General features: G+C 42.4%; 1 protein-coding gene across 13 annotated transcripts in view; it reads right to left on the reverse strand.

Annotated features, from left to right (window-relative positions):
* Window positions 1-13,211, reverse strand: part of TEX15 (testis expressed 15, meiosis and synapsis associated) — a 45,437-nt gene that overhangs the window by 15,701 nt on the left and 16,525 nt on the right. For all 13 annotated transcript variants that reach the window (XR_013232682.1, XR_013232681.1, XM_077345627.1 and 10 more), the window contains 4 exons: window positions 12,727-12,892; window positions 9,195-9,441; window positions 2,984-3,130; window positions 836-986 (listed from right to left, as the gene is read on the reverse strand). Coding sequence is in view for 11 of the 13 variants with exons in the window: in XM_077345627.1 (XP_077201742.1) it covers window positions 836-986; window positions 2,984-3,130; window positions 9,195-9,441; window positions 12,727-12,892 (711 nt within the window). In the remaining 2 variants the exon portion in view is untranslated. The remainder of the gene's footprint in view (window positions 1-835; window positions 987-2,983; window positions 3,131-9,194; window positions 9,442-12,726; window positions 12,893-13,211) is intronic.

The raw sequence follows: 13,211 nt of genomic DNA on the forward strand, positions 1-13,211 counted from the left end.
CACAAGTTACCAGTGGGGACTAGTATGGTTGAGGCCCAAATAGAACATCGAGAAGTACTGGCCTCACTGCTGAAACAGGGAAGATCTGCCCTCCAAACAGCATGACTCCCCCAACCATTCATATTAATTGGGGGTTGATGTAATCTATAAATATGTTTTACTCATATTCCGATTTTGTATTATGTGATTGATGGTTTTAAAACATGTTGCCTACCTTGAGCTATCCAGGAAAGGCAGGCTACAAAAATAAAGTTTATTTTTTTGTATACATAATACACCTGAGTACATTGTGGCAACTCTTGCATTAAAGCAGAGCAAAGGTTCTATTTAAATGCAAACTTCAGTGTAGGGGGTGGAAAGGCACCCAAAAACAGCCCCGATGGGGAGGAGCCGCTCCTTCCCACACACCACAGCCTGCTATGCTTCTATGCAAGTGTTACCACCAAGAACTCACAACAGTAATGTGGCTGTCAGGCCCAGTTGGCAACTCGTGTAAAGCATGACATGTAGACTGACCCATGATCCCCCAAGCCACCTCAAACTAGCAGTTCAGCTGCCCAAGGTGCATTCACCATTTTACATGTGGATGAGGGCAGACTAATGTTTAAAGCCATAAACAAAGGCTTGATGCTGTTGTGTGCAGTGTGGACCACAGCTGTGCCAGAACAATATCAGAGAATAATATTCAGCAGCTGCTGCAAGATCAATTTATGCTTTTCCTCCAGCACTGACCAACAGAAATGTTTAAGATCAAGTTTCTGTTACTGTATCTTATAGTCCATGCAACATTCTAACTTATAAGAACAAGAAATCCCAATTCATAAAGGTAACTTACCCTTAGAGAACCTTTTAGGTCTTGACTTCAACGAAATTACAGGGTGGTCAGCTCTCTGATTAATACATTGTACTTTTACTACTGCATGCGGAAGACACTGCCTTGGCCTATCCACAGGTTTTGAAAGTTCACTATATTCATAAAAATATACCTATACATATGAAAAAAGATTTAAGGGATGTAAGTTGCATGATTTATCCTTACCATTAGTGGCTCTTATATTTTAGAAAGAGCCCTCCGGGTCCCGAAGGGCCACCCTGTCAGGGTGGTGTTCGGGTCACCGGCCCTGGATTGGGCCGGCCCCTGGAGCGCTCGCCTCCAGGAGCTGACCAAATGTGCCAATTTGAATGTGCCCAACAAAGCTGGGCGCGTTCGTATTGGGACAGCCCCTGGAGCGATCACCTGCACCGCCCACTCCTCCTCACCGAGGCTGCCCCTCGGTCTGCTGTGGAGAGAGGCCTTCCCGGAACCCGGGGCAGCTCTCTGCTGGCATGTCCGGCAGGGAGGGGCCTCTCCACTGCCCCTGGGTCCGGCAAGGCCTTTCGCTGCAGCGAGAGCCCTTCCCAGACCCAGGGGCAGCTCTCCGCTGCCACAGCCAGGGGCCTCTCCTCTTTCCCCAAGGGACTGCTCTCCATCAGAGCAGCTCTCCACCTCCACAAGCCCAGGACGCCAGGATATGGTAGGTTGGGGGGGGGGGATATCTCCTTTCTCCGTCCCTTACTCCTTCTCCCCTTTCAAAGCCCATTTTTTTTAATGGGCTTTGAAGCTAGTTTACTAAATACAAGCACTGGTCATATTAGGCAAAACTGACTTCTAAGACATCCAATTCCTGTCTCCTTCCATTTATGAAAGGCTATAAAAAACCATACATCTCTTTTCATATATTATAACCTTCAAGGGTAGGGAGCAATTCCAGTCCAATAGGCCCATGGCTGTGGGGTTCTCACAGGCATTGAAACATCTGGCCTGGATCCGCTCACTGTCTTTCTAATATCCGTCCCATCCCGACAAGTGGTGGTGAGGTCTGGGAAGGAACCAACACTGATGTCGTGTAACGCCAGGTTGATCAACAACAAATCCTCCATCCTGTGAAATGATTTTACAGTGCAGGAGATAGACCTGGCACGTGTGACTGAACCCTGGGTGAGGGAAGGCTAGACAGTTGCCCTTAAAAGATCTGGCCCTGCCTGGGTTTGCAGTCCTTCATCAGCCTCAGCTCCATAGAAGGGGAGGAGGGGTGGCAATTCTGGCCCAGAAGGCTTTCACCTACAGGGCTCTCCTTGAGCCATCAATTGTTGGAGTGCTGTGTGTCTGAGTGGAGTGGGGGTCAGTTGAGATCTTAGCTTTATGGGTGTTTACCATCCACCTTACGCTCCCCAGCTATTCTGCCGAGCTTCCTGGAGGCAATGATGGCGTGAGCATTGCAATATCTGATCCTGGAAGCTTCAACGTCCTTGCTGATTCAACATCCTACAGGTCTGATTTGGACCTGGTATTGACCATGGTAGCACCCTGTTTTGTATCATTATACTTAGTTCTATCCTAATGCAATGTATTTTGTGGCTTTTGTTCTTGCTTTTGGATGTTGACTGCTACAGCATTTATTTACTTCATTTACATCTCAGCTTTTCTCCTGAGTGGACAGCCAAAGCAATCCATGTTATCCTCTCCTGTTTTATTATCACAACCCTCTGAGATTGGGTAGGCTAGAGTATGTGACTGAATCAATGTCACCTAGTGAGGTTCCATTGCCAAGTGGGGATTTAAACCTGGTTCTCTCACACCCTAGTCTGATACTCTAACCACTACACAGTATGGGTTCTCTGGAAATAAAGGACTGACTAAAATCAGTGTCAGACAAGCTTTATGGGTGCTTGTAGTCTGCTAGAGTCAAAATGAGTAAATGTCACAAGACTGGTTAGTTTGCACAATGAGACATTTTGTGGCTCTTTCATTGGTACAAACATCAAAGTCCATTACCAGTTTCTGGAAGCTATGTGTCAGATTAACTCTAGTTTTCAAAATCCATGAAAACTGAACAATACCAACAAACCTGGTTTTAATAGTACAAGCAACAAAGAAAATAAAATGTATGGCATTGTATTATTATTATTTTTAAAGAAGGAGGAGCAATGAAAGGTAACGCACCAAAGAACCAATGGCCTGATCCTCTATTGAATCCTTGAGCGAAGGATGAATTCTGGATACATGACAATCATAGTTTGGAGTTGGATCCAAAGCAACTTTCTTTTTGCCCTTCAGAGGTAGAGTTTTTTTCACTTTTCCCAAGAGAACCTGATCAGTTGAAGCAAAAAAAAGCAGAGTCATTCTAAGACTACATTAATAGTTCAGCACAGTACTCCAAGAAGTGCCTGACAAAATTATAATCAAGTCCCTGGATGGGGTTTTCCCCCCATTTGCTAAAAACAGAAAACAAAGTGGTTTCTACCATTTAACCACAGCCCCTGATTATTCAAGACTGATTTCAAGAGGACTTTCATCCCAATCCAGACATAATTATGCTGTATTAATGCCAAGTGTAGCAAAATCCGTTTACAGTGTCATTCAGCTACACAGGTGCCATCTCTATCAACAGCTGATGAGTAACATGCTTTCATTTGTGACCAATGTGAAGGGTACAGAAGATTTTAAAAACATTGATCAGATATGTACACACTAACTGGAATTCTGGACTAGGATTTCAAAGAGTTACGGTGCCATCAAGATGCTTCTGACCTGTGATGAACCTATGAATCAAAAATGTCCTATCATCGATTGCCTTGTTCAAGGTTTGACTACAGCTTCCTTTATCGAGTCAATTAATCTCATGTTGAGTTTTCCTTTCCTACTCTTTTCAACTTTTCCTAGCACTGTCTTTTCCAGTGAGAATTTGCTGACCCTGGTTCCTCACAATATTGTGAAAGTTCATTTGTTGATCTTGGGCCAGTCTCTCACACAAACATATCTCAAGGGATTGACAGAAGGATAAAATGGGACAGAAGAACCATGTGTGCTGGTCAGAACTCCTTGGAAGGAGAATAAAATAAAAATGTACATTAAAAGATACAAATCATATCACTATGTTTATACAGTTCAGTGAATCCCAACCAGTATCTGAGCACAGCTCAATAATGTGGAGTCCAATGACAATTGTCTGGAGCTTTGGGGTTGGGTGTCTTCAAGATACAGATAACAACAAGCCCCATATTTCATTATCCAAGCATCTTGATATGTCCATCTTGGTTCTGAACTGGTACTTTCAGGCTGTGGTCAGATGGTTAAGGGAGGACAAGCTGAATCTGAACCCAGTCAAGACAGAGGGAATTCTGGTCAGAAAGGCTGAAATTGTGGAGGGACTAAATGGACTTGACCTAGTTGGAGTTATGTTGGCTTTTACAGAGGAGGTTAAGAGTTTGGGATGCCATGGACCCTGCCTCAATGTTTGAAAAACAGGTATGTTGACCAGGAGTGCCTCCTAAGGGTTTGGGATTTTTTGGAACGTTTTAGAAACTTTTTCAGGTACAATTATTATTTTTTAAAGGCAGCCTGATCCTGGGGTTGGTTTAGCTTTTCCTGCAGCTTCCCCAAAATGTGTCCCAGACCTTTTGTGTTTTGGTTTTGACCCTTTAAACCTAAGAACTGAATAGGGCAGTCCACCCATCAGTTGTTAGGTGCGAGTGGGAGAAAGTGAAATGGACAGCTGAAATGGTGAACACACAAAGCTGTTAGGTTTAAGTGACTAGAAGCCATTTCAACAGACATTTTAAATGACTGGCATCTATTTCAGTGATCCATTTTGCTTCTGAGCAGGGAAAATTAAAATGGACCAGCCTGAACTGAACTGCAATTTTCCAGTTCATGCTCATCCCTAGTCCTACCTCATAGATGGCCTACAGCAAGTAGTTCTACATGTTAACACTTCACCAAGATGGAGCTGACAAGCCCTTATAGAATCATAGAGTTGGAAGGGGCCATACAGGCCATCTAGTCCAACCCCCTGCTCAACGCAGGATCAGCCCTAAGCATCCTAAAGCATCCAAGAAAAGTGTGTATCCAACCTTTGCTTGAAGACTGCCAGTGAGGGGGAGCTCACCACCTCCTTAGGCAGCCTATTCCACTGCTGAACTACCCTGACTGTGAAATTTTTTTTCCTGATATCTAGCCTATATTGTTGTACTTGTAGTTTAAACCCATTACTGCGTGTCCTCTCCTCTGCAGCCAACGGAAACAGCATCCTGCCCTCCTCCAAGTGACAACCTTTCAAATACTTAAAGAGGGCTATCGTCCCCTCTCAACCTCCTTTTCTCCAGGCTGAACATTCCCAAGTCCCTCAACCTATCTTCATAGGGCTTGGTCCCTTGGCCCCAGATCGTCTTCGTTGTTCTCCTCTGTACCCTTTCAATTTTATCTATGTCCTTATTGAAGTGAGGCCTCCAGAACTGCACACAGTACTCCAGGTGTGGTCTGACCAGTGCCGTATACAATGGGACTATGACATCTTGTGATTTTGATGTGATGCCCCTGTTGATACAGCCCAAAATGGCATTTGCCTTTTTTACCGCTGCATCACACTGCCTGCTCATGTTTAGTTTACAATCCACAAGTACCCCAAGGTCTCGTTGACACACAGAGTTACCTAGAAGCGTATCCCCCATCCAGTAGGCATGCTTTTCATTTTTCTGACCCAGATGCAGAACTTTACACTTATCTTTATTAAATTGCATCTTGTTCTCATTCCCTTGAGGGGAATGAACTCAGAAATTAAACTACGCAGCTGCCGCTGTTAAGATGAGGGGCATCAGACCCCTTAAGAGGAGCAGATCATATACTGTTGAGAGAATCAATCCTCCCATCTGTACAGAGCATCAAAGAAACCAGTTCTCAATTAAAGCATAGTTAATTCAGCAAGACAGACAGATAATGAGCAACTAGCAAACCCACTTTAGCTTCCCTATGACAAGAGAACAAAGTAAAGATGCTAAATACACACACAATGTATTCCTGACAGCACACTATGGAGCTGCAGATCAGATGGTCTATCCAGGAGAATATTCTCAGAATGAGAATAGGTCGATGACTTACTAAATTTTGGGTCCTCTATATACCACATGCCAAATAACTGTGCATGGTGTCATAACACATTATCATGAACACATATAGTTACATATTTTGAACACGTTGCCGTGTCCTTAATGCGACAGGACAGACCGGACCTTAAAAACTGTTCGCATAGCATGTGCCTTGGGTGCTTGTTTGCTTTTAACAAATAACTGATCTTCAAAGGATGATAAGTGGGGCCCTTCTGCCTATGTCCAGTCAGTGCAGGAAGATACACTTGCTTCTGAGAGGCTTTGTACCTCCTAGAAAGTAAAGAGAAATCTGAAGGAGGCTAAAACAGCTGTAGTTTGGGCAACAGAAAGACCTAGCTAAAGCATGAAAATGGCTCAGAAAATCCAGGGAAATGGCTTGCAAAAAGCAGTTTGGTTTCCATTTCTGTCAGATCTAAGGACCCAAGAAGTAGAAAAGAGAAAGAGTCCAGTAGCACCCCAAAGACTAACAACATTTGTGGCAGGGTATGAGTCACTACTTCACCAACTACAGCACACTTTCTCAACCAGGGTTTCATGAAACCCAGGGGTTTCTCGACAGCCCTGGGTTTCCCGAATGAGTGGGAATTGATTTTTTAAGGTAAAGGTAAAGGTATCCCCTGAGCAAGCACTGGGTCATGTCTGGCGCCCTCTAGCGTTTTCATGGCAGACTCAATACGGGGTGGTTTGCCAGTGCCTTCCCCAGTCATTACCGTTTACCCCCCAGCAAGCTGGGTACTCATTTTACCGACCTCGGAAGGATGGAAGGCTGAGTCAACCTTGAGCCAGCTGCTGGGGTCGAACTCCCAACCTCATGGGCAGAGCTTTCAGACTGCATGTCTATTGCCTTACCTCTCTGCGCCACAAGAGGCTCTTATTGATTTTTTACATTATTTAAAAATGATAAATGTATTGGGTAGCATGACCATATATGATCATCTTGACCCACCCCACAAATAGCTGATGGGCCTGAAGGGGGTGGGAAGGGGAGGGGCCCCAGGTGGGTGTGAACAGAGTTATGCTTCCCAACCATATTCTGCATGATTGTGCCACTTCTGCAGTTTCTCCAATTCTGAAGAATATTTCAGGGGCTGGACTACAGTGGCTCATAAGGTAAAGGTATCCCCTGTGCAAGCACCGAGTCATGTCTGACCCTTGGGGTGACGCCCTCTTGCGTTTTCTTGGCAGACTCAATACGGGGTGGTTTGCCAGTGCCTTCCCCAGTCATTACCGTTTACCCCCCAGCAAGCTGGGTACTCATTTTACCGACCTCGGAAGGATGGAAGGCTGAGTCAACCTTGAGCCGGCTGCTGGGATTGAACTCCCAGCCTCATGGGCAAAGCTGTCAGACGGCTGCTTTACCACTCTGCGCCACAAGAGGCTCATCACAAAAGCTCATAGCCTACCACAAATTTTTGTTAGTCTTTAAAATGCTTTAGATTCTAGCTCCTTTCTGCTGCTACAGGCAGACAAACATAGCCGCCCATCTTGATATATCTCTACAAGGGTGTATTTGTGTAAAGATAAATAATCAAAACATTATGGAAAATCACCTGATACAGGAACTCTGACATTGTAAGTACATGTAAGTGTGGGGTCCTACTTTGCTGCCCCACTGATAATTTGGAATTAGAAGGAAAAGGATAAGTGCCATTGAGCAGTCAACAAGAGAAAGCTGTTCTAGTACACTCTCCCTCACGTGTGAAAGGAGAATGGATAGGGTTTACTGCAGTCTGTGAAAAGGGAGAAATGGCCAATCTGCCATAGCATTCTTTGGCGTGCAGCTATTTCGGGTGAAGGTAAAAAAAACACACTTAAGAAGCTGGTGTCTGCCTTCAGTCCTGTTTGTTCAGTACAATGAGGTGGCACGCAATTCCCCTCCAAATTTCAAAGTAGGTGCAAGCTGATCACCAACTTGAGCCCTAGCAGGTATTTTTGACCCCTTCGGAACTGAAGTAAGCTGAGGATTGGGGGGGCTACTTTATTCTGAAAATAGCACTGCAAAGTCCCAGATTTTCTAGGTTTAAGGTATCAGTATCTCCTTGTGGAAGCAAAAGTGTGGGCAAAGGCAGAGTGCAGTAAGTTTTGATAAGCACCCTGAAGCACCAGTTAGTTGGGTGAAGTGGCAATCTGAGGCCTTAGTCCTTTCCTCATACTGGAATAGGGTCCCCTTGATAGATGCTTCAACTCACCGACCTCATGGTTAGAGAGCAAAGACATGACTCATCTCCCATGAGTGATAAAAAGTTTCACAAAGACTAAGTCATAAACAGTTGACAGCTCAGGGCTTACAGTCATGCCCACAACATTTGGGATGCACAAACAGACCTAACTCTTCTGCACTTCATCAATAACCTGCGCTGCAACTCAGTAGAGAAGATGTTGGTAAACTAGCAAAGCAGATCCCCTGATCATCAACGCAAAATAAACTAAAGCTGGCCACTGTAGTATCCCAGCTAACAGGGTTAGTTCTACCTACTCCATATTTGCTGGTAATAACCATTTTAAAATTCTGTCCCACCCCCCAAACTACCCCCACCCTCAGGACATAAGATCTTCAGCAGGCTAATTTCACACCACTCTTCAGTCTTTGCTTTATATTCTCAACCATTCTTAGTAATCCATGCCAACTAGAGCTCATTCAGTCCTCATCACACTGGGGTAGGTGGAGGCTCTTCTGGTTAATTCAGTCAAATTCTTTTGCATATTCAGTCTCTTTAGTATGCCAAAACACCTTTTTGTGATTGGCTCCTCTTCCTTGCATAGCCTTAAAGGAGACCTAACACCACTTTCTATTATATGTGGTAATGATAATAAAATATACTTAGATTAAATTTTGTTTAGATTTAAAGTGCCTATGTATATAGATAGACAGCCCCTAGTGGCACAGAGTGGTAAGGCAGCAGACATACAGTCTGAAAGCTCTGCCCATGAGGCTGGGAGTTCAATCCCAGCAGCCGGCTCAAGGTTGACTCAGCTTTCCATCCTCCCGAGGTCGGTAAAATGAGTTCCCTGCTTGCTGGGGGGTAAACGGTAATGCCTGGGGAAGGCACTGGCAAACCACCCTGTATTGAGTCTGCCATGAAAACGCTAGAGGGCGTCACCCCAAGGGTCAGACATGACTCAGTGCTTGCACAGGGGATACCTTTACCTTTATATATATATATATATATACACACCCATATTGGGTGATTTTGGGGGGGGGGGGAGGAATGATTTTTGACATGACAGGAAGATTCATAATATTCACTAATTCTTTATATAACACTTACCCTGAAAATAATGATACTTTCTACTGGAGCCGAGTGTTTCACAGCATAATTCAAAGCTATATCAACATGTCTGAATAGATATACTCCAAGCTGAGGATTTCCCAATTCCTTCGAGATGCCTAGTTCTTTATTGATTGAGTTATTTGTACGCAGGCCACTTTGACAAATTTTCAAGACTTCCTCTTTAGAAACAACTAAAAAACTAGAGAGTTCCTTGTCCATTCTTCCTTGTTCACGCATCTTAGTTCTAGCAACAAAAATACAGAGTCAGGCATATATATTTCCAAATAATTATACAAACTTAATATGCATTCATCTGGATTCCTCCAGTTATAAGCCAATTACTCTGCTTCCTGTACTGAACAAAATATATGCCACTTTCTTAATGAACTATAAAAGCATTGATGGAAAAATATATAATTTGGTAAAAACAGTTTTTCTTTCAGAATGGATGCAAGTGCACACAACATTGTTTGATTTTATCCACCCTCGTCAACAACTAAAACTAATGGAGAATCCATATTCACTGGATTTGTTAACCTCAAGCAGCTTTTGACTTAGTATTCCATGCTCGCTTATGAGAAAAACTGAATCTTCCTTCTATCCCTAAGCGGCTATTGGCCCTGATTAACAATTTATAAAGTGGGCATGCTTTAAAGACCTTTAATATGAACTTCTCTCTATGATACGTAAGATTTAAGAAAAGCAAATGGCAAGGATGTGTCCTTGTTCCACACTTATTCCATTTCTATATATACAACGTCCCAAATTTGCAAAAGTGACCTCTACTGATGATTTCAGATGCCATTTAGTTCTCAGTAAAACCCAAGGTTGGCTAGAAGATACTTCTGAAAAAATTGGGGTGTTTGCACCTTAATTTAATTATGATTAATTTTGCCAAAGATCCTGAGATCCTTGAAGGCATCTGAAATAACATCACTCAGGCTTCCCCGATTGCCTAAGCGGCCAGAGTGCACCAGAGCATGCAACCCTTGCACCATTAGGAAGGCGGTGGCGGTGACCCCTGGGAAAAGGGTTGATCGACCACCTATGGGTCACGACCCCCAGGATGAGAACCACTAACTTAGATACAATGCGCTACCCTCTGCTTATATTAAAGTCCACTTCAGCAGAACCTATATTAAGAAAGGCTTTTGTACTTATTATAAAGATCAAGTTGACTCAGTTGCCCATACTCTTTTTAGCTGCCCACAGACTGATCATCTACATAATATTTCAGAACAAAAAAACCTAAAGATATTATTGTCAGGAAAGATTAAAAAATGCACATCTACACAGCTATAAAATGTTTTGATGGATGGTTTTGTAGGCTGTTAAATTATCAGGAAAGGAAATACATATTCATCACAGTAAGAAATTATTTTATTCCATGCCTGTGGGTTTCACAAAATTCAGTAATACTTCTCACTCTCTTTTAAGAAGGCATGCCAAGTCAATCCCTTTCAGGGAGTTTATGCTGGAAGAAACTTCCAGTGATTAATGTTCAGAATCAAACTGAGTTCATAAATGAAATTAATTTATTGTATATTCGTCATGGCTGTCTCAATGCTGATAGTAATATTTTGTTTTTATAGTGCTTCCTTGCACTCGGCAAGATATCCAGGAGAAAAGGACCTGACACCCATCTCTGCCCTATTCTTGCAAGGAATCAGAATTACTCAAGTAGTAAAATTTCCAAAAACTTTATTTTTAGAAAACAACCAGATATCACTCAATTCCCCCCCCTCAAAAAAAAAAAAAAACAGACATGACATGACAGTAAAGGCAATACTTTCTAATCAAACTTAAATGTTATTGCTTTTAAATTTATCCAGCAAATTCAGCTGTCAGCTTGCTGACCCTCTCTATTTTAAATCTGAAAGTTTTTTAAACTGGTAATCTCAGAATGTTAATCTGTTTTAATTTCGTTAACCCAACTATTAACATGTCTTCACAATCTGGTGGAGGCAGCATTTGCCATCTTGAATTTAAGTGTACCTTGGATAGAAATATTTTAAATGATCAAACAGCATATAAAATGCATAATTTGTTACTTGGCATATGAAATTGTATTGTGGGGCATACTTAGAGAATATGTAAACATACATTTCTTGGGAGCAATCCTAAAGATATCTATTCGGAAATCCCATAAAGGTAATTTCAAACGGGCAAGCATGTTACTCTGCAGTAAAAGAGCAAAATTAAGAGGCCAGCAGCACCTTCAAGACTTACAAGATTTTCAGTGTATAAGCTGCAAGTGTTCTGCACCTACTACTGCTTCCACCTTTCAACAAGAGCAAGTGTTAGATGCCAGATGAAGCACAATGTCCAATAATAGTACCCAGTTGCTATACCAATCCTCCAGGAACACACACACAATCAACGTTAAGTGTCCTTCAACAGTGCACTTCCTTCTGCAGAAGGCTGGCCAAAAAAAGCAGTAGAAGGTCTACTGGCTTACTTCTGGCACCATGGAAGTGATATTATCGTTTTGAAGTTTAATGTTATGAACTGGTTGTCCTTAGCATGATGTTATGTGCAAGAAGAATCTGAGTTGAATAAAAGCTCAATGAAATTCTGTTGAACACAGTTGTATTGTATAAGGCGGCTCCTTGAAAAACCCATTCTGCTAATCTTGTATTCACACTGAGCAGCCTGATAAGACCTATCGTGTTCTGTCAATAGAGTTGGTGCACATATCTCCCGTAAGGAGAGAACCAGAGCACAAACAAATGCTAACTAAAAGTAACCTGGTTCCAAAGTTTAGGCATGCTGATAACATCACAGATATTACATGGGAGGCAGCAAACTGGCCTTCTTAGATCCCCAAAGGAAGACTAGAGCTGGGCTGCTGCTTATCTTCCAATCTGAAAAACAGCATAATTCCTGTTTATCCAGCTTCTACAACTTACTGATCACTCTAATCTCAAAAGAGATTATTGCCTTTATAACTCCTTGTTACAGGCTAATGCCTGACCTTTCATTGCATTGAGTTTTGTGAGGCCGATCCCAATAGAATATTCTTCTCCCTCATGCCTGTTAGCAGATCTTTATCTTCAAAGCCTGACTTATTTCCTTTCACCACTAGTTGCCAGGTGCAACAGCCTAGCTCATCTTGGTGTTTGGTATATCCTGATTAATAATTTCTTGACTTAGTAATTAGGAATGCTTAGTTTTAGCTACTAATCTTGTCTTGAGGTCTGGCTAAGTTTCACTGTGCATGTGTGCACTGGAGGCTCAGTAGATGACACTTTAGCCTAATTTTTCTGTAAGCCTGATCACTGCTTATTACTGATCACAGAACTGAAAACTGAGCATGGAGCTCCCAAATCTCATCTACTGCTGGGCTCCAAGAAACAGAACATCCAGTTAGGATCTTATCAGATGGCCTTGAGCAAATCACCAATCAGTCTAAACTAATTGATTGGGTTAGTGTGAGATTATAGTTAGAGAACCTCACACTTGCCTCCATCAGTTTATTAGAGGAAGGGTGAGATACAACTGTGGCTCATTTATTAGAAACATTATTCACCTCTTTGCAACAAATTCCTCTTCAAGATCTTTATTGTGCACTATTTCTATCTTGTCAAAATGCCACAAGGACCCCAGGTCACAGTCTTTGTCAAAGCAACCTTGATTCAGCCGTTCTTTCACTTCATGGTAATCCCTCTGATTAGTGGAACAATCAGTGAGAATATCTAAAACACACACAAAAACAAGGAAAATGGTAAAGCAATATAATTCTATTCATGGCAAATGCTAACTATAGCAACAAAGTGAATGGCAAAGCACAAATGTTAGGACACCATAGACTTCCCCCCAGAAGGACAGCCTTGTCAAATAGAATGAGAATTTTAATAACATTCTTGAAGCATAAAATCTCTCAGAAGTCAGAATTTATTGGAAATTAGATCATAACAAGCTGAAGTACTGGCTATATTGTGTTTGCAGGGAAACTGACTGCATGGGCTCTGCACAGAATACCCAGCTGCTCAATCCAATTTAATTGAGAGAAGG

Source organism: Paroedura picta, chromosome 7, assembly GCF_049243985.1.
Source record: "Paroedura picta isolate Pp20150507F chromosome 7, Ppicta_v3.0, whole genome shotgun sequence".
In the NCBI taxonomy this organism is placed as follows: Eukaryota; Metazoa; Chordata; class Lepidosauria; order Squamata; family Gekkonidae; genus Paroedura; species Paroedura picta.